This window comes from Leiobunum rupestre, chromosome 10, assembly GCF_980474605.1.
Source record: "Leiobunum rupestre chromosome 10, qqLeiRupe1.1.hap1, whole genome shotgun sequence".
Taxonomy (NCBI): domain Eukaryota; kingdom Metazoa; phylum Arthropoda; class Arachnida; order Opiliones; family Sclerosomatidae; genus Leiobunum; species Leiobunum rupestre.
The window spans coordinates 10,755,583-10,774,735 of record NC_143393.1 but is presented as its reverse complement, the minus strand read 5'-3'; the positions used below and the strand labels follow the sequence as shown (position 1 = coordinate 10,774,735).

At 38.7% G+C, this 19,153-nt stretch overlaps 1 protein-coding gene across 1 annotated transcript; it reads right to left on the bottom strand.

Annotated features, from left to right (window-relative positions):
- Positions 1-10,512: 10,512 nt before the first annotated feature.
- Positions 10,513-11,524, bottom strand: LOC149923637 (uncharacterized). Its single transcript, XM_090161024.1, has 5 exons — positions 11,400-11,524; positions 11,259-11,314; positions 11,120-11,182; positions 11,010-11,057; positions 10,513-10,939 (listed from the first exon to the last, which is right to left on the bottom strand). Exons 1-5 carry the CDS (start codon positions 11,455-11,457, stop codon positions 10,592-10,594), a joined length of 573 nt encoding a protein of 190 aa, XP_090017150.1. The 5' UTR covers positions 11,458-11,524; the 3' UTR covers positions 10,513-10,591.
- Positions 11,525-19,153: the final 7,629 nt, after the last annotated feature.

Here is a 19,153-nt window from a genome sequence, read left to right as displayed (position 1 = left end):
TGTTGTTTCGATCACGTGGTTTTAAGAGCGACAATTTAACAACCACTTGCCGCTCCCTATCTAAATTCTCTCTGCTTTGGCTTCGCGAAAGATTTTATATAGGATTCGGTTCCTGTGATTTCGTCATTTTTCAAAGCACGGTGGCCGTAAACGTACCAATCACCTACAAAAAAAATAATGTTTTTTTATTTGTTGAAAAAACCGACAGTAACAACGAAGTTTATTTTTTAGGTGAAAGCGAATCCACGGAACTCGGGGAAAGACCATCTGGGGTAAAGGGAGCCGCATTTTCTCCGCGGATTATGTATACCCTGGAACGGTGTAATTATAAGCGATTAAAAGAACAAGGGTTACAACGAGAGGTGTAGCCATAGAGTAATCCACTCGCATAGAGTGGAAGGCCCAATGGAAGCGCATGAAACATTAATCCTAAACGACAAACTTTTTTTCCAGGCGTGAATAAATATAGTCCGAAGAGCTATGGTGTTGTTTTTACATTTTTTAGAGTATCCAGATATTGTACATCTTTAGTCCAATTTGTTTATTTCACGCCTCTAAAAAAGACGTTGCGTACGAAAAGTAGAAACGCATCCTTAAAATAGGCCCTACCATGAGTATGGAAATAATTGACTTAATAACCATAGTGGGGGCACAAAATCGTAGACCAGCTAACCCCGAAAAGAGTCATCGTCTAAGTGGGATTCTTTAGTGCTAACAGAGAAAAGCCGGGCTTTATCTCGATCACCGGAAGCAATATTCGAAAAACATGGAAAATTTTTCCCCGAAGAATTAATACATCTGTTAAAACGACTTTAAGAACGGAACCCAAAGTCGAATTATCCAGGTATCAAGTATTTAATTCCGATTTCGTACGAAGAGCCACTTTCTTAACAAGAAGGAAAAAACCTAATGGATTGCAATGAGTTCTTCCCCGTAGGTAAGGGGCGTTGCAGCCTTATAACATTGCCGCAGCAACAGATGTAATTCCGGAAGATCATTGGGAAATAACAAATTTTCAGGCAGCACATGATTCCTGAAAATTTCAGAACGATTACAGGTAATACTGAGAATTTCACTATAAAGTAAACCGATATATCGCTTTGGCAATATAAATATTTTTACTATTTGTAGAACAAATATATAACAATGTTGATCTATATGTAAGCGGTCCATTTCAATTTATAGTGAAATTCTTCACAATTATTGCATAGCGTGTTGATATTCTTCCAATATGAAATTTTACTTTATCAAATTAACATTGAACACTTGACGCTGCTTGTAGGGAGTTTCTCACGCGCAACGAGGATTGTGAAATTAGTTATCGCTAAACAAGTATAGATTAATCAATTTAAATATATGTTGCGTATGAGAAAACAAAAATCGATGTACTTGATCATATTGTATATAGGGGCGCTAAATACGGTGACGAAGAAAGGAAAAACAACTCGCACACCAGGGCGGGCAGTCGTTTGCAGTCACTCGTTTACGAAACGTGATGTAATTATGTATTTTAAATGTAGATGTTGTATTAGTTATTACAACCATTAAACGTTGTTATATTAAAGTGAACTAGTAGTAGCCAATAATATTATAAATATACAACAATATATTATTGGTATAAATATTTCAAACCACCTTTGGGAAATATTTTCATTCGTTAAATTATTTTTTACGTATGCTAATCTGTGTTGTTGATCTGTAAATTTTAAGTTTTTCTTAAAAAACAGATTGTCCTTAAAGAATTTCTGGGAAATTAACAGAATAAAACTGTATATCACAGGTTACGAACACAATGCTGTAATTATTACAGAAACAGTCAAATTTACAGTTTCATTAGTAATATTTACTGTCGTGATTTGTATTATATTAAAAACGACTTTACTGCTTTTCTTTTTTCAGAAAAACACTGTAAAAGCTATGTACATTTCAATGCTGTAAAAATTATCTGTAGGATATACAGATATTTATCTCAGTGTATGACCTAACTATTTTGCGTGATTACAGAAAAAGGGTGTATAAGTTTTGTACATTTCAAAACTAAAATATTTATGTGAAAAGTTTCTCTCAGTGTATCATCTTGAAGCCCTCCAGGATGAAGTGCTTTCTCGCCACACTCTGCTTCATGGTCTCGCCATCAACCAAGCTTCCGGTAAGTTAAGTGAAAATTGTTGTGGTGCCTTGGGTATTAACCTAGCTGATGAAGAGCAGATTTAATGAAAAGCTCTCGTAAAAGATTCGAACGTGTTTAGGTCAAACAACCATTTCGGTCGAAGAAGATCACTCGGAAGGTGCAATAACGATATTAAAGTAATTTCTGGAAAGTTGGATGCCACCAGCAAAGTGCAGGCAGTCGTCAAACGAAAACAATGACTATAGTGGCCAATGCAAACTGAAAGGTATCAGGAGTCAGAGGTTTTAGAGGCGAATGGACCAAATAGCGACAGCTATCAGTTGCAAACAATCGAAGAAAATGACAAGTGACAATAGGTTCTAGAGGCGAATTCAATAAACTAGACGGCAAGTAGCGTAAAGTACCTCGATGAATTACTTAAAGTAGGTTGCAAGTATTAAGAGGTACCAAGGGCTCATTCATACAAGTATACAGCAATTAGCGATAGGCTCATGACACGGTGTTAATCTGCAATGTTTACCGAATGTTTTACAGTAATTATGTTCAGTGGTGGCTTAAGAAGGCTGGGTCCCCGGGGCGGCAATGTTTTGGGACACCCCCCAGAACCGTGCAGAAGTTTTCACTGGTCCTTCGTTTTGCTTGCGTGCTCCATAGATAGTATGAGATATACTGTCGGGAATTTATTATCATTGATTATTTTATGGCAAACTGATCACGCTGGAGGTGCCTGACTAAATAGCAACCCATCCGTTTTCCGTGGATGACGACCTTTAAGCCATGCGAAGGGAGTCCTGGAGGTTGAGCCGGTTGACATACTGTGGTTAGTCTTCCGGCAACACGCCTCTTTGGTCCTTGAGTGTGGTAAGAAAGGAGGTCTACTCTGGTCCGAGGTAGATCCATCGGCTCCTATATGGGGGCTTCTTTTCCCGGTAGGGAGGACTAACTGGACATCGTGATACAGCTAGTTAACCTTGCCTGGGTATATCTTCTCCCATATCACTTATATTGCTTGCAAGATACCGTTGTTGGGCACCCTGGTGGGTAGTGAGTGGGGTTGTTGAAACTTTTTGTTTTACTCATGGATACCGAAAACAACTATCTTCAATCTGGATTCCTCCAGTTTGAAGAACTTTCCGACTCGGAAGACGCAGTCTTCCAGAGGACCAAGCGCATTCGAAACGATGTTCCAGATGTAGAGGAGGTCAAGAAGGAGTGTCGAAGCTACACTCGCTAGACAATTTATTGACCTAGATAGAATCCTTTGCAACAAGGATAAAAAAATATTACGACGATCTTCAAAGCGGTGGAGACTATGGTATATGCCAATCACCTCAAACGTCCTAGGGTGCAGGGTGCTTTCGAGCAAATAAATCTCCAAAAGCAGAAAATGAGTTTCGCTGCTGCTGCTGCCGCTGCCAGGAGCGCAAACTCAAATGCGCCTGAAAATTCCAAGGTCAGGAAAAAGTCCACCGTCAAAAAAGGGGCCCCGAGAGTCCAACCAAGGGGTAAGAATGGGGTGTTGCTCTATCCCACGGAGCAAGGTGAGACCTCTAGTTATCTCAAGAAGAGACTAGAGAAGGAGGTGGATCCCTCCAAACTGCAAATATAGTACGGGTAAAAGAGGCCCAAAAAGAGCTCTCCAGTGGCAAAATTCGTCCCAACTTGCAATGTGGCCTAAAAATTCTATTTTGATGTCTACTTTGAGGATCCGATGAGTCCGCAGCGATGCGGGGTGGACAACACAGTTTTTGGGGGGGCAAGGGGGGCAGGAGGGGGCAGTTACCCCCTAAATTTGCTTTCACCGAATTGAGCCGTGTTTGGTGTTGTTCCCGATGGTACATTTCACCCTTAGTCGAATGCGACCAACCACATGCCCGTAAGAGGAACCGTTTCCGAGTTATGGCACTTAGTAGTATGTAAGATGAATACATTGTGGTCGTCCGGGGAGAAATTTGTAGACACGGGTGGTGGTTTAAATGAATATTTTCGAACTTTTGAAAAAAACACCATTTATGGTTCGCACATATTTCGTTATAGCTCGGAAACTATTCATCCTACGGAATTGCGGTTGGTCTCATTCGATTCGGCACACAATAATACGTACGACCCAAAGGTATGGTTGGTCCTGGCCAAATGGTTGATATACCTTTTCAACATTTAGTGAGATTCCGAAAAACAACCTTTGTTTAGTGTACCTTTGGTCATACCTCCGAAACTATTAGTCCCAGCGATCCGCGGCGTGTCTCATTCGACTCAACGTTAAAACATACTACAGCAACGAAACCCAAATTGACCGGATTGCTAAATCTAACATTTGGGGATTTTTTTTTCATATTAGAGAAAAAACCACTTGATTCAGTACAAATTCGGCCATAACTCGGAAACGGTTCATCTTACGGGCATGTGGTTGGTCGCATTCGACGCAGGGTGAAATGTACCATGGGGAACAACACCAAATACGGCTCAATTCGGTGAAAGCAAATTTAGGGGGCAACTACCCCCTCCTGCCCCCCTTGCCCCCTCCTAAAAACTGTTTTGTCCACCCCGCATCGCTGCGGACTCATCGGATCCTCAAAGTAGACATCAAAATTGAATTTTTAGGCCACATCGCAAGTTGGGACGAATTTTGCCGGTGAGCCACCCTCTTTTACCCGTACTAATAGGTGTTCGAAGTCTTTAGCCTGTAGGAAAGAGGGTCTGATTGTTAAGGTTCTAACCGCAGAAGATATGGAGAAGTTGAAGAAGGGAATCAGCGATGGCGCTGCTTTGGCAGACAAAGTCAATGTGAGAGCTCCAAAGCTCAATAACCTAACGGTTTTCCTTTACGGTGTGGATGAGGACCAAGGTTAGTAAATTTTAGGCTATAAAAGGTTGCCTCGATACGCTGTCGTTGCTAAGGGCTAAGGTTGGTATCTTCGTTGCTAACGAACATCATGACGTCACTGAGATGAGATCCTATTGAAAATCAATGGGATCTCATCTGGGTGACGTCAGCAACAGACGAATTTTGGAGGCAATCCAAAAATTCTTTCAAACCGATTCTCGATCGAGACCCCCTTGGATGATGACATCGTAAAGGAAGAAATATTTGTGAAGCTTTTAAGCAACAATAAGCTCTCTTACAAGGAGACGGACATTCTTTAAAAATTTTCCCTTAAGAACCGAAAGGGTGGTGTTAACTGGGTGCTAGAGAGGTCCCCAGCCCGGCTTAACACGTTTAGGGCGAAGAAAAAGCTGAATTTGGGCTATTCAGTGGTAAGAGAATATGTGTATCTTCTAAGGTGCTTTAAGTGCATGAAGATTGGACTCATAGAAGGTGGGTGCATTGAAAATCGAAAGTATTGTTCTCTATGCTCAGAAGATGACAGCTACAAGGATTGTAAGAGTGATCTCAAGACTTGCAGAAACTACGCCCTGAGTAATAGGGACAAAAATACGAAACACAACACTGCACATTCGGCTCTGGATGGCCAGGGTCCTGTGTATAAGAAGGAGTTGGAGTCCCTAAAGAGTAAGACCAACTATGGAGGAGGTGAGTAGGAACCTAAGATGTCTGCAGGTCAACTTAAGCAAGGGCAAAACTGCAACCTCTGCGCTAAGACAGTGCTGCCAGGAAGACTCTATATACATTGCCTTACTACAGGCATCATATGCAATTAACGGCCAGGTAATTGATTTACTCACATGTGGGAACAAGGAATGTCTGGTCCCAAGACAATCCAAAGGTCGCTGTAGCTGTCTTCAACTCCGGCTCAAGTGATCGTTCTCTATGACGACTAATACACGGTGGTGGTGGATGTGATTTTTGGGAGATCTGAGCTTATGCCTGTTCTACATTTGCATACCGCCGGGCGATGACATTGAATTCCATATTGATAAGATTGCGGATCTGTTACGAGTACAGTACAGAATGAAAAAAAGATTATCTTGTGTGGCGACTTTAATGCCCATCACGCTTTGGGGATCAAAGCACCACTATGAGAGGGGCACGTTGCTAGTTGATTTGTTCAACTCGTTTGATTTGAACGTCAAGAACGGTCCGGGTAGCGGCCCAACGTTCTGGACCGTTAATGGGGAGAGTTGGGTGGATCTCACGGTCTCCAGTATGGCAATTGCGAGTAAAGTAATTTAATGGCGTGTCAGCAACGAAGAGAGCTGCTGCAGGGTTCACAAATACATTTTCTTTGAAATTAGTGATCTTGTCCTGGAGAATGATCCGAATGCAATTCGTATCAAGGATATTGATCTTGAGAGGTTGCAAGACAATATTAGGTTTGACTTGGAGAGGTTGCGCAGTTGAGATTAATAATCTCATTATTGAGCGTTCGACGGAATGCTCAAAGCTGCGTGGATGTAAGGGCCAAAAGTCCACTCAGTGAGAAGAGGAAGGAGTTATGATCACTCAGGAGGAGGTTCCAGAGCACCAGAGAACAAGCTGCCCGGGAGGCGCTAAAGGTCGAGTACTGTCGGAAGTCGAAAGCTATAAAGCACTTACTGACTCAAAGCTTATGTTCTGGCAGGACCATTACTCTCTCCCTACCTTATAAATTTTGGCTACTAAGAAGGTCAAGTTCAAAAATACAATTAATTGTATCAAAAAACCTGATGGTTCTCTAACCACAGGTATTGAGGAGACGTGGTCTATTCTGTTGGACACTCTTTTTAGAGAGGACTCCACGGATGATAAGTAGGCTCAATCAACAATAAGGGTGTCATTGCACGAAGACATGAATCAGAACGATGAACCGTTTACGAGTGATGAGGTTTTGGAGACCATCAACTCTTTCAAAAAGGGCAAGTCTCCAGGTCAGTATGGTATTACCATCGAGCTTTTCAAGACCGTTTTCTTAGCTTGCTCATCGGTGTTTGTCAGGCTTCTCAACGCTTGCCTCAGCATGCACTCTAAGAAATAGGGGTGTTTAAAAGGTGTTAAGAAAGTGTTACACCTCGTTCGCACCGTTTTAACACTTCCAAAACGGAGCAACGTTTTAAAGGTGTAAAAAGAGTGTGACAACACTATACAAATGTATAAATATGATAAACATTCCAAGAAATTGGGATTCATTTCACACCGTTCTAACACCATTTACACTCAATTTGATAAGTCCAACCCAGATTCAACACCTTAACCAAACAATTAAATCGGTTTTAAACACTCTCCACAGTTTGTGAAACAATAAATCCAATAACATGTAAACGCACTTTTAATCAGTTATGACGCATCTTTTAAGCGTTAATACGCCCTTTATTAAGAGTGAAATCACACCTTTTAAGCGTTAATACGCCCTTTATTAAGAGTGAAATCACACCTTTTAAGCGTTAATACGCCCTTTATTAAGAGTGAAATCACACCTTTTAAGCGTTAATACGCCCTTTATTAAGAGTGAAATCACACCTTTAAAAGTGTTAATACGCCCTTTTGTTAGAGTGAAATCACACCTTTAAAAGTGTTAATACGCCCTTATGTTAGAGTGAAATCACACCTTAATACGCCCTTTGGTTAGAGTTAAATCACAACTTTAAAAGTGTTAATAAGCCCTTTATTAAGAGTTAAATCACACCTTAATACGCCCTTTGGTTAGAGTTAAATCACACCTTAATGCGCCCTTTGGTTAGAGTTAAATCACACCTTTAAAAGTGTTAATAAGCCCTTTATTAAGAGTTAAATCACACCTTTAAAAGTGTTAATACGCCATTTTTAATAGTTAAATAACAATATTAAATCTACAACGCCTGGGCCAATGAAATGATCCATAACCCCGAATTTCACCATCGCGCAAAGCATATCAACATCCGTGAATTCTATACAACAGACCTGGTCCGAGACGATCAGCCATTACGCCTTAAGTAATATTTTCATCGAGGGTGATCACTTAAGAAAATTAGATGAAGGCATTTTTTGTTCTTAAGCTATCAATAATCAGTAGTTTTTTATGCATATTTTATCTCTCTGTCCTTCTGTTTTTTAGCAGATAAGAATACTTTTTGTCACGCTTGGTTTTCGGTATAAAACACCCGGTCATTATTGCTCTTGGTCGCAGTTAAAATTACGTCTTAGGCAAAGCATGTTCGTTGTGGCGTTGCTTAAGTTATACTTAACGTTTTTGTAAATTGTCTGCATAATTTTACCGCTGCGCCCGGTTTGTCGTGTTGTAAACTGCAACACTTTTTTCTATGGTTTTTTAACTAATAAAAGGTTTTTAGAATATTACAAAAATGGCATAGTAACACCATTAAAATTGTTATTGAGCTCTTGTAGGTGGAATGTACCTTTCAAAAAGGGATTTTAACACCGTTATAGGTGTTATTTTTCACCTTTAAAAGTGTGATTTAACTCTCATCAGGTACAATTTTTATCTTTTAAAGTGCGAATTTACACCTTTAAGAGTGTTGTTTTATTCTTTAAAATGGCTTATTTACACCTTTAAAGGTTACTTTTAACTCCTTCACGGGTGTGATTTTACTCTTGAAATGGGTGTGATTTAAAGCTTTCAAGTTGCAAAATAACTATTTAAAGGTGTGTTATTACACGGTTATTGGAAATATTTTGTGTCATAAACAAAGAATGATAAAAAAGTGTTTAAATAGTGTTGAAAAGGAGTTTTAAATCTCATTTTTTACACCGTATTTTTCCGACAAAATCTTGAAGGTGTTAATACGGGGTTTGATTTGTGTAATAAAACGCCCCTAGCAGTGTCAAATTTCGACTCATGAAAAAGTGTACAAATAGTGTTAAAAAGGTTTGAATCAACACCCCAATTTCTTAGAGTGTGGGATACTTCCCAAAGCTTTGGAAGATTGCTAAGCTAGGCTCTCTGTAAAAAGAAGGCAGAGACAGGCAGGACGCTAAGGCCTATAGGTCAATCTCGCTACTTCCAGTGGTAGAGAAGGTGGTTGATTAGCTGTTACTTTGCCAAGAAGGTTGTACTACTTCTTACACACCAACAGATTGCTTAGTGAGAAGCAATATGGATTTAGACATAGTCGGTCAACGACTCACTGTCTTCCCAATATGGTGAACCGCATCAGGGATAACAAGGCGAATAATTGTCACACCAGTCTGATATCTTTAGATATCGAGGGTGCTTTTGACAATGTGTGGATTCCGGGAATCTTACACGGTTTAAGGAACTTAAAGTGTCCAAAAAACATATACGGACGTATGTTAACTATCTGAAGGATAGGCTGGCCGTGGTGAGGGCAAGGCAGTACCTGCATATGGAGAGTACTGACCCGCAGCTGCCCTCAGGATTCATGCAGTTGACCTTTGCTATTCAATGTGTTATTGGATAGCCCACTGATAATTGAGTATTCAGAGGATTCTTAAATCCAGACTTCCGCGGAAGACTTGAAATCACTTTTTTTGGGGCACGTCCAGACGTGCTCTCGCAACCACGGGTAAGGTGATCGTGGATAAGTTGATTGGGTGGAGCCAAGTCTTTAAGCTGAGATTTTCCATTAAGACGTCGGCGGCAATCACCTTCGCCGCAAAGAGTGTCATGAAAAGACTCCCAATCTATAAGTTGGGAGTGGTCGACATTGCTAATGTTGACAAACTGACGGTAGTCAGTGTTACCATCGACAACAAGCTTATATTTCTTCCTCATCTCGGGGAAGTCAGTGTCCGGGTGACAAAGCTTGTGCACAACATTGCTTGTTTTGCAAAGGTTGAGTGGGGCCTCGACCATTAAGCGTTACGGACTATCTCGATCTCGTGGCATGCAGGGCTTGCCACCACCCTCCTACGCATTGTAACCCGGCCACCTGAATTAAGGGCTTCAAAAGTCGCATGATGACTTAGGCCTAAGGTGGTGCCTTGGGTATTAGCCTAGCTGATTATTATTTTTATAATTTTTTTTTTATAAAAAGGCTGCATTATAACAGTGGTTGCTAACGCTTTCAGTGCATGGTGGAAGAACTGGTTTTTCTCGCAAGACCTATACCACTGAAATCTCAATTAGTAGAAGCTTGAACTCCCCACGGCCAGATGGCACCACCGTTAGTCTAGCCTCTCTCGGGAAAGTTATAAATTCAGAAATACGGCTTAAAAAAAACAATTGGGTTAGTGGGATCAGCTATCACGAGGGGAGGAGAACCTTGAATTTCGGGTTAAATTAAAAAAAAACTGTGGCCCCTTTATCTCGAGATTAAATTTAGATAAATTTGATCTATTAGGATATTTTATCCAAAACTAAAGGAGTTCATTAAAATGCAAAATTTGTGCACTTCAATTTTTATTTTTCCAAAAATTGTTGTCGCTCCTTAGTGTTAAAATTTGACGGAATCTAGTTCAGTCATAGAAATTTTGTAGTTTATGGAAAAATTGATAAAAATAACTTTATACTTAAATTAAAAATGGTATCTTGAGACGACACTAAAAATTATCCTATAATATCTTTATTATTTTTAACGCATTTATACAAATATTTGGTATCCGTGTGGGAGTTAGTATCGGTGTGATTACGAACGTTTGGTGAAACGTCCGAAAATATCCTTGGCGATTTTGGAGGCTTCGTCGACGGCGTCCTTGGCGGTGTTGGCGGCTTTGTGGGCCATGTCTCCGGCGGTGTTGACAGCGTCATTGGCGATCTGTCCGGCGCTGTTGATGGCGTCATTGGCGATCTGCCCGGCGGCGATGGCTGCGTCATTGGCGATCTTACCAGCCTTGGCGGCGGCTTCGAAGGCGGCGTCCATGACGGCATTGACCATCTCCTGGGCGGCGCTGCCGGCCACGCGGGCGGAATCTCCGGCGGTAGCAGCTACCTTCTTGATGATGTCGTAAGCGGTTTGCAGGGCCTTCTTGTCGCACTGTCACGGTCAAAATGAAATTATAACGCTTCACTCGGGTGAACCAAATGACTCAATTCTTTCTACTTACGTGGGCAAAGTCAATGTGGCATTTCTTGATGAGACTTTCCAAACCACCCTACAGAGAAATAGTACTCCAATTAGCATTGTCCGTATTAGCGATTATCAACGACAACTTACGTCGAGGGCCAATTTGCTGGCGGAGCTGTATTGCCAGTAGCAAGCTCTCAAGTTGTTGTAGCACTGTAATGAAACGCCAGACAAACGAGGATTATTTGTTGGCCAGCAGCCGCACACTTTAAATACCGTCTGTACTTACGGTGGTGACGTCCAGGTTCTTGATAGTTTCCTTAGTTTCTTCATTGATTGTTTGACCTAAACACGATCAAAACTCAATTTCTAACGGGTTACTTTCGCGAGAGGCGTCCTTAAACTAAGGCACAGTTTCAGTCACACTTACCGAAAGCTCGGTTGATGGTGAGGGCCATCAGGCAAAGGGCGGCGACCAAGTACTTCATGCTGGAGAGGCTTAAGAGTGCGGGTCTAGCGGGCAGACAACTGTTGAGAGAGCGAAGAGTGATTTTGCTCTGGTCGGGAACTCTCTTTTATACCCGGAATCGAAGACACTCGGGCGCTTCAATTTGACTTTAATTGATTGATCAAATTGTTCACTAACTATTTTGCGTTCTTTCGTTTTGAAAAGTATTTCATCTTAATCACTTGGACTCTTTTAATTTGTGCCATTTTCACCGCTTATTATAATTCCGCAGCAGGTGGTTAAGATTGAGATATTTGTTAAACCATTGCTATAGAGCGGATGATTCGCGTCTTACGTTAAATCTCCAAAAGAGTTCAAGGGGGAAGTTACCCTACTGTCCAATGATTTCTATGTACCGGGATGAATTATCCCCTGGTACCACTCGCAAGGAGAGTACCCGAAGTGTGAAATGCCAATTTTGTTCAAATTCGGGGGTAATGTAGACCTATATGAGATGTTGTACTAACCAATTGATTTGCCATGGCAACAGAAAATATTTTTGACAACTTAAAACTAAAAAATCTCCATTTAAAAAAAGCATGGGATTTTCTCGGTTTCACAGGGTTCCTGTAAGAATTTTTTTTTAAATTTGAAAACCATGAAATGGTTAATTTGGACCTCATTTAGGTAAATTTCATCAAGAACATTTTTTGGCTAAAATTGTAAAACGTTTTGGGTAAAATAAGTAAAAAATCTTATTTTGGTTTTAAGTGGTCAAAACGATTTTCGGTTGCCATGGTAAAATCGAATGGGTAGTGCAACGTCGTCTTTTGGGAAATTTCATACCTCATATAGGTCTACATTACGCCCGACTTTGAACCAAATCGGCCATAAACACCTCGGGTACTCTCCTTGTTAGTACTTGCGGTATATATTTATTTCTCCCTTTATAGATTTGGGGCAACAACATAAAAATTTCTTCTGCAAAGTAATCAAAAACTTAAATTACTAATAACAAAGGAAACTTAAGCAAAGTTATATCAGAAGTAGGTAAAAAAGTAACTGTAATTAAGCGTTAGCTTGTTTAAATTGAGTTTGATGTCCATAGTAAAAATTATAACAATATTTAAATGGTTTTGAAAACATAATTTTAATATTATAATTTATATAAACGTTAAAATTTGAGAGCTTTCGGGTACGTGACCCCTTATCAACCCTAAATCTAAACTAACATTAAAAACCATGTTATTTAAATATTTTTGAGCATTAACTTAACTATAAAACCAACTAATTGTAGGCAAGAAAATTGTACAGTGTGAACAGAAAAAGTTGGAACAATGGTTACAATTTTTCTGTTCACACTATTCAATTTTCTTGCTTACAATTAGTTGGTTAAGTGTGAACTGGGCTCAACTCTTTCTTATGGACGCCAATGTATTTCTAAATAATACGCCTCAAAGATGTAGCCGTAGCATTTGGAAATATATTTTGCCTTTTATTGCTGTCCAACCTATCTAATCATTTATGGTTGACGACTAGCAAATATTGAAAAACCTTTTTGACTAACTAATTATCAAAAAAAATATTTAATATTTGTTTATCTGCCAAATAGATAATTTGAAATAATTTCAATGTGTATTAATAAAACTAATTAAAAAAATGTATTCTTTATTCTAAAGATAATTTTACGCACACCTCTGTACAGGATGTTTTATTGTACATAGAAGTTATAATTTCAGAGACTATTAATGTTAATACCATGTTTATTGTTAAATACACGTAGTTATACGTTGTCATCCAGGATTACAAATTGGGATCAAAGATCGCGGCAAGGCGAAGGTGGTCTAAGCACTCCAAATAAGCGTTTTTATTTTTTTTATTAATGTCGCCAGTTTACTACTTAATTGAAATGTCATAAACATTCTCCTACAAAACCTTCAAAAGCGGGTGTTCTGTTAATAAACGCGGCATTATTAACTTTTCATACTCGAATATTTTTACCAGAAATAAAAAATGGCTAGTTCTTTTGTGGATGATAGCGTAAAAATGTTAAATGTTTCTTGTTCGTTTTGGCCTTTGATCCAAAATAGAAATACTATAGTTTACATTACTTTAAATCTCTGTAATGAGACTTTAAGGGCATAATATCATACTAGATTCATGAGCAGTTTTGCGAATGGATCCAAGATACATCATGCTCCGAGTATATAATTAAAATAAACGGCGCTCTGAGAGCGTAAAAGTATTTCACCATATGAAATAATATAACTTATTTTTTTTAAATTTATTAAATTGAATAAAAGCAAATTTTAGGCTGTACAATAAAATTTTTATAAAATAAGTAATAAATATTAAAATACCTTAACAGAAAGTAATCTTGATTTTTACAATTCAAACAAATTAAAAATATATTAATGCGCCACTGTTTATGCCATCGTAGCAAGCGAATCCTTGATATCGCCAACATCTCGACAAATCTGCTTCTTGGCTTCCACGAAGTCGTCCCTCGCACTACCCAGCATTTGTTTTAGGGTACGTTTCTTTGATAGTGACTTTGGAAGTAGGAAAAGGTTAAGCTTCAAGCGGAAGTTTCCCTACCTACAACTGATGAAGGCCAAGCAGCCAGAAACTGATTTGAGGAAAGTGTTCTCAAATCAGTCTTGTAGTGGATATCAATATCGTTTCATCTCAGCAGGTAGTTCTCATGAACAAATGGCAATAGATATTTGTTACTAATGGATTTTAGCTTACCAGTGGATGCTGCTACTTTGTTGGTTGGAATCATGTCTCCATCGTGCTCAAAGACAGCAGATGCACTGGAGCTGAGATGACTTCTTTCCCCTTGTTCATTGAAAGTCGTGTCAGCAGAATGAACTACCTCACTGGACCCGGATTGGCAACTTATGTCATTGGGCACCGCATTAAACCAATCCAGGAAGTTGGTGACTGCATAACCAGTGCTGTCCCTGGATAAAGATGTTTTGTCAATTAAGTACTGTACATTCGAAGGGCAGGGAAAAACTTCAACTTGAATACGTACTGAGTTGCCAAATCCCCAAAATGCGTAGTGACGATGGTACTCCTGTGGAAGACATTCAAATATTACAAGGTGTTCAGATCTTTTGGAGAAAGATATTACTAGTCATTGCTGTGCGTTATTCATTGAAAGAATGGGTTTTGTGGGGGTATGTGTTAAATAATGTTTCTATATTAATTTCTCGCATGTTTATTATTTTCTTTCATTTATTCGATTTAATTTTTGCATGTATTTTGATTCTGGAATATTATGCATGTACTCTGCTTTTTTTTTCAATGACTTAACTTATTGTTTTTAACATATCTTTTAATTTCGGTACTCATTCCTACATTTTGGGCTACCTAAGTAGTTAGCTTTTTCATTGGAACTATGTATTGCTAAGCACGAATTGCATGTTGGTAACCTATTGTTAAATAGTATATTTGGTATTTTTATTGTCGTACTCGTTACTTCCTGAAGGAACTGGTGTCTCTTGGGGAAGCGGAATCGATACTCCCTGGTATCCCTTTGTACGTGGCCTTAGCTACAAAAGGGCTAATGTGCTCCTCCGTTGGAGTCAATTTAGGCACATCGGATGAAGATCATCCACCAGTTTCCCGCAACTTCGCTGTAACATTAGCAGCTTTGGTTCTGAATTCTTTTTTAAGGGTGCTTCATTTCCTCCTAATTTCTTCGGGCTGTCTGCTGTTATGACCAACTTCATTAACACAGTTGGTGAGGGTATCTGATAATTCAGATTGAGCGGATGACAGAGTCCCTCCTTTATGGTTTCTTAATGCAGAAAACCTATCTTCCACCATCTTCGATAAAAGTACTTCAATTTCTTCATTACTGTATGTTTTATTTCTTGTATTAGGCCCCATAGCTAATAGAAAAACAAAATTTCTTTATTATCACAGCTGCTTTATATTCAAAATATAACACCATAAATAGAAAGAAGAACCATTGTTTCATTTTAAAAATTGTGTATTTCATGCTGTTTTAGTTGTATTCCTATGATGTCATTCGATTAAATTAATGGCAATTGGATGAATATTAGCACCATTATTGAATATAAATTCTAAATCGTGCTGCAACACGTGTAATTTCTAGTGTTTCAATATTTACGTAACAGGGGGGGGGGGGGTCGAAATAGATTTTTACCAGTTTTTGGTGTATAGCGGGGGGGGGGGGCTTCACACCAGTCGCGCAATTTGAAAGTAAAGAAAATAACAGATGCTTTGCATAGATGGCAGTCAAATTACATTTGGAGGTCACGCTGCAGCTGGCAGTCAAATCAAGGTCAAATTACGTTTGAGGTCACGCTATAGATGGCAGTATTTGTTTTTGGGTTTTTTTTTCTCCAAATAGATGGCAGTATTTGTTTTTGGGTTTTTTTTCTCCAAATAGATGGCAGTATTTGTTTTTGGGTTTTTTTCTCCAAATAGATGGCAGTATTTGTTTTTGGGTTTTTTTCTCCAAATATATGGCAGTATTTGTTTTTGGGGTTTTTTTCTCCAAATAGATGGCAGTATTTGTTTTTGGGTTTTTTTCTCCAAATATATGGCAGTATTTGTTTTTGGGGTTTTTTCTCCAAATAGATGGCAGTATTTGTTTTTGGGTTTTTTTCTCCAAATATATGGCAGTATTTGTTTTTGGGGTTTTTTTCTCCAAATAGATGGCAGTATTTGTTTTTGGGTTTTTTTTCTCCAAATAGATGGCAGTATTTGTTTTTGGGTTTTTTTCTCCAAATAGATGGCAGTATTTGTTTTTGGGGTTTTTTTCTCCAAATAGATGGCAGTATTTGTTTTTGGGTTTTTTTTCTCCAAATAGATGGCAGTATTTGTTTTTGGGTTTTTTTCTCCAAATATATGGCAGTATTTGTTTTTGGGGTTTTTTCTCCAAATAGATGGCAGTATTTGTTTTTGGGTTTTTTTCTCCAAATATATGGCAGTATTTGTTTTTGGGGTTTTTTCTCCAAATAGATGGCAGTATTTGTTTTTGGGTTTTTTTCTCCAAATATATGGCAGTATTTGTTTTTGGGGTTTTTTTCTCCAAATAGATGGCAGTATTTGTTTTTGGGTTTTTTTCTCCAAATATATGGCAGTATTTGTTTTTGGGGTTTTTTCTCCAAATAGATGGCAGTATTTGTTTTTGGGTTTTTTTCTCCAAATATATGGCAGTATTTGTTTTTGGGGTTTTTTTCTCCAAATAGATGGCAGTATTTGTTTTTAGGGTTTTTTTCTCCAAATAGATGGCAGTATTTGTTTTTGGGTTTTTTTTCTCCAAATATATGGCAGTATTTGTTTTTGGGTTTTTTTCTCCAAATAGATGGCAGTATTTGTTTTTGGGTTTTTTTCTCCAAATATATGGCAGTATTTGTTTTTGGGGTTTTTTTCTCCAAATAGATGGCAGTATTTGTTTTTGGGTTTTTTTCTCCAAATAGATGGCAGTATTTGTTTTTGGGTTTTTTTTCTCCAAATAGATGGCAGTATTTGTTTTTGGGTTTTTTCTCCAAATAGATGGCAGTATTTGTTTTTGGGTTTTTTTCTCCAAATAGATGGCAGTATTTGTTTTTGGGTTTTTTTTCTCCAAATAGATGGCAGTATTTGTTTTTGGGTTTTTTCTCCAAATAGATGGCAGTATTTGTTTTTGGGTTTTTTTCTCCAAATAGATGGCAGTATTTGTTTTTGGGTTTTTTTTCTCCAAATAGATGGCAGTATTTGTTTTTGGGTTTTTTTCTCCAAATAGATGGCAGTATTTGTTTTTAGGTTTTTTTCTCCAAATATATGGCACTTAATTATGAGCTTTGAGTTATGCTCAAATAGATGGCAATGAAATATTTCAACCGGCAACCGCGTAACATGTGACTTTGACTCACTCTGATCCCGCTAATCAGGTCACTTAGTCAAGAGGGGTGAAACGCGGGGGTCGTCAGCATTCCGCCCAATGAAAGCTCTTAGTCACGATGACGTTCAACTTACGTTAAGCGCAGAATACGGGTGAACGATGAAAATAATTTAAAGATAAACTACTAAAAACTATGGCAATTTACACTAATATATATTTTGTATAAATAATATCGGTTCGTATTGTGTTATAAAAGGACGTGTACGAAAAATTATTAGATTTAAATAGTTGTAAAATGTTTTCAAAACGAGCGAAAGTTTTTATGTATTTCTCGTAATTTTAAAAATGCACCTAACTTACTACAAAATGTCAATTATCAATAAAAAGTTATTAAATAATATAACTTATTTTTAATCAAAAGGATGCTTACGGAAATTATTAGGTTCAAATGCTTGTAGCTAAGCCTCGATCACAAAAAACCGGCAAAAATTTACAAAACTACGTTTGCTTGGCCAAAACAATGGGAAACATTTTCTTTATTTACACGGACCAATTTGGTCCACACAAGACCACACTGTTTCTCAAAAGCGTTGGCTCGTGCGAATAAGCATTAATTTTAACTGCGCTACCCGTTACCGTTGAAAAATAAGGTTTAGCCTTTTTTAAATTTGAAAATTAATACAGCTCACCTGTTCCAAGAATGCTCCTTTTAAATACGTTTTCTTTGTTTTGGGATCGATAATTTTCTTAGAAGCGGTTAACATTTTCACTAACTTTAACAACAAATAAAATAATTTAAACCGCTCCTTTTTCCACAACCGAAAAGATGAACCATTCAAAAGAGACTCAATGAAAAATAAACCCGAGTTTCGCTTCACGAAAGATTTTATTGAGGATCCGTCATTTTTCAAAGCAACGAAAACGTACCAATTACCTAAAATAAAAAATTAATATTTTTTATTTGTTGAAAAAAAAACCGACGAAGTTTTTTTTAGGGCAAAGCGAATCCACCAAACTCGAGGGAAATGTTTGAATGGTAGCCGCATTACCTCCGCGGATTTTGTATACCCTGGAACGATGTAGTTATAAGCGATTTAAAAGAACATCGGGTACTAAATCGTTAAGACAGCGATAACGGTTAGAATGAGAGGTGTAGGTAAGGGTAAAAAGAGGTAATAGCCCTCCACGAAACCTATGCTTGAACGTAAATGCATTTGTTTCGCGTTTAGTACCCTACTACTGATGGTCGCACCTTTAACGCAAGCCACTCAACCCAGCAGAAGGTGCCGCAATGGGTGGATCAACTCCCACCTCGCACACAGCAGTGGGATTAAGAGTGGATGCTGCAGTAACTCCAGCCGACATCCTACCTACGTAGGTAAAGAGTCATACCCTTTGGAGAGAGCTCCTTAAGGGGAACGGCGGGCACATTGTGGTCTACATAACCTGGCACAGCTGGCACCGGAGATCTCGGTGGGCTCCAAAAGACCGGGAGACAGGACCACCGTGCCCTCATACGGAGGACCGCTGCCCCACAGCAGGCTACCCAATCCGCCAATTTGCACGGACCCTCTCCGTTAGCCTGAGCCGACTCTCAGTTTATAGCCCAAATCTGACCATTTGATCAGAGCTAACATCTCCCAGTGCGGCACCACCCTTATGGATTACAAGAGCCGGACCCCGACTCCCTGGTAAAGCCACCAGTTATTGCACACACTAACCGATTAAGGGTCAATTTGTTTACGGCAAAAGCATTGGTAATATTTATTTTAATTATAATAAAAAATATTCTACCGGTCGGGATTACGTTTTTAGAAGGACGCTCTGAATATGGCGATCACTTCTATCGATACTTATAACTCATTCCACT

Coding starts and splice junctions, on each gene's coding strand:
- LOC149923637 (XM_090161024.1), bottom strand. CDS start 11,457: ATGAAGTACTTGGTCGCCGCCCTTTGCCTGATGGCCCTCACCATCAAC. Junction 11,315..11,399: donor CACCATCAACCGAGCTTTCG/GTAAGTGTGACT, acceptor GATCGTGTTTAG/GTCAAACAATCAATGAAGAA. Junction 11,183..11,258: donor AGAACCTGGACGTCACCACC/GTAAGTACAGAC, acceptor GTTTCATTACAG/TGCTACAACAACTTGAGAGC.